The sequence below is a fragment of the Trichoplax adhaerens genome, genomic scaffold, assembly GCF_000150275.1.
Source record: "Trichoplax adhaerens TRIADscaffold_5 genomic scaffold, whole genome shotgun sequence".
Taxonomy (NCBI): domain Eukaryota; kingdom Metazoa; phylum Placozoa; class Uniplacotomia; order Trichoplacea; family Trichoplacidae; genus Trichoplax; species Trichoplax adhaerens.
The window spans coordinates 7499319-7501785 of record NW_002060947.1 but is presented as its reverse complement, the minus strand read 5'-3'; the positions used below and the strand labels follow the sequence as shown (position 1 = coordinate 7501785).

At 30.6% G+C, this 2467-nt stretch overlaps 1 protein-coding gene across 1 annotated transcript; it reads left to right on the top strand.

Moving 5' to 3' along the window:
* Window positions 1-987: 987 nt before the first annotated feature.
* Window positions 988-1607, top strand: TRIADDRAFT_56894 (uncharacterized protein; the record flags this gene model as incomplete). The annotated part of the gene is made up of 2 exons (XM_002113051.1): window positions 988-1208; window positions 1409-1607. The coding sequence occupies 2 exons, from the start codon at window positions 988-990 to the stop codon at window positions 1605-1607; spliced, it is 420 nt and encodes a 139-aa protein (XP_002113087.1).
* Between the last annotated feature and the right edge of the window lie 860 nt (window positions 1608-2467).

Sequence of the window (2467 nt, the reverse complement as noted above, 5' to 3'; positions counted from 1 at the left end):
AGTATTGTATCATGATGTTGCTAGGTCAACAAAGATGGATTGAGAATTGCATCTTAGGATATTATTATTGAGGGTAGATTATTTTATAAAGCATTAATTAATTATCATGATTGATTACACTAGTTTTTCATCAATGTCGATTAAATTCTCCATTACTTTATTTCAATAGCTTATTTTTAAACGATAATCATTTTCTATACAGCTTAAGGGCGTGGGAGAAAGAATCAATACTCAGCAAAAACTGAAATATTTTAACTTATAGTTGTATTGTAAACTTAAAGTTGCCTTCGATATGCTCATGGAGTAGCAAATTGGATTTCTTTAAGTTAACTTCTAGATTCAGGTATTTCAAGAAAGTTATTATATCCTTTTTTTCTTGCATAGAATTTCTTTAGTGAGATATTTTTTTTTCTCGGTATGAAAGGAGGTTAACTACCTTGAAGGTGCTAATATGTGAAAAAACATTAATGATAGTTATTGAACTATGAAAAATATGAAAATTGGCTTTCACAGCATACGTTAACTATCCATTTCTTTTATGCTAGAATAGTGTTATATTATAATCTAAAGATCGCTTTCAATCGATGAAATGCTCTTTCAAGATGACTATTGTTTATTTTTAGAAGTTTTAGACTTCCTCTTTATTGATCTTCATTCATAATTAAAATATTAATTCTAATTATCCATCTAGAAGTAAACAACGTATTCAAATTGATTAACGACTCCAGGCAACATTATGATAAAGTAGCATCGAATTAAATAAATCAATAGTCAACAATTTCTATAAAAGACTTGAATATTTTCACATTTCACTAATTTTAATTGCTAATGCAATCATTGCATGATATTGAATCTATTTCTTGATGCACATTCAAAATTATTTCTTAAAAATAAACTATACGTTTGAATCATCTCGGTTGTTTCTAGACATCGTATTAATATTTTACAACATATCAAGATTACTTTATCCAAGCATAAAAATCAGCTATGCGTTTCCTTTTTTCGTCCTTCATTGCCTTACCTACATCAGCTTTTATTAAAGGCAAAGATATAAATAGTCAGTTGGCAATTCGTCGATTAGCGACTAATTCGTCTGGCGAGCGAGCTGTGGCCATTATTAGCCACGATGAACGAACAATCCTAGGTTATACCTTGGATGTTTTGGTTGATGTTATTTGGTCGCTCATGCTGTATGCATCGGTGACATGGTAAGTCAACAATAATAATTGGAGTCCACATTGGATATTATTCGTAAAATAGATATTGCTAATCTACCTCTCGAAATCATCAATCTAGTACTGTATGTTCACCATTATCTTGATTATAATTATTGACTAAAATACCATGTTCTTTTCTGATTTAATAAATCAATCTTTGGTTATAATTATTTATTCATTTATTTTTTCAGTATAATTACCGAAAGAGCAAAAACTTACGGAGTGCTAAGACTGCCTTGTATCTACAGTGTGGAAATTGAGGATAACTCGTATTTAAATCATTATGTCGAGCAATTGCTTCTTGGATCGAAAATTAATTTCAGTTCAATTGTTGATAATTCAGAGAAAGAAGATGATTACAACAATCTTAAATATGACCTATGGGTCTAAATAAGCACAGCAGTGCTTATTTCTGGGCCACTTCTTGAAACAAAGATTAATCTTAGCCTAATTGTAGATAATTCAAATCAAGACCATGAGTTTCGTAATCTAACATAAGGTGGCTGTGCCAAGATAAGCATAATGTGTCTTAGCTTTATTTCTGAACGATTACGTCTACAACCAATCATCAATCAAGACCGGCTTCTACCCAATCCAGGATAAACTTTTTAGCAGTTGCTAGTCCATTCTGTATGTAAGAAAATCTCTTCAACGCCGATAGCTTGGATGGGTAGTTAACGTGGTCATCATTTCATAATAAAATTGTTCTATCCTGTATCTGACTTATCATATTTAGATAGATATCTTGGAACCAATGCCACGAACAGACAATTCTAACAGATTAAAACCTGTATCTGCATTCTTTATGAAGAAATTTAAATTGTAGATAATTAATTTACATCAACACTCTTTTTTCATGTACTGTTTTCCTTGGTGTCCTTCAAGTTCATGTAATGCCCAAATTTCTTTCCAATGTAATAGCCTTACTTCCTAGCTTACAAAAAATAATTGCATGACCTTTGAAATCATCTTCGTTGCCAGTACAGTACTTACTTTTCCTGAATTTATAAGGATAATGTAAATACTTTCTATCATTTTGACAATATTCTAATCTTGGTTACTGCCTACCAAGCGATGAAGAGATGAGTTGTAAATAGTCAATTCGAGACTGTTGACAAAATTTGCTGACAGCAGTCGTTATTATTTTTATTGTTACTGTAGATATTGATGAAATAACTGTTATGTAAACGACTGTATTACTACATCAATAAATAAAAAATTTTATAAGTCAAATATACAAAGTATGATCG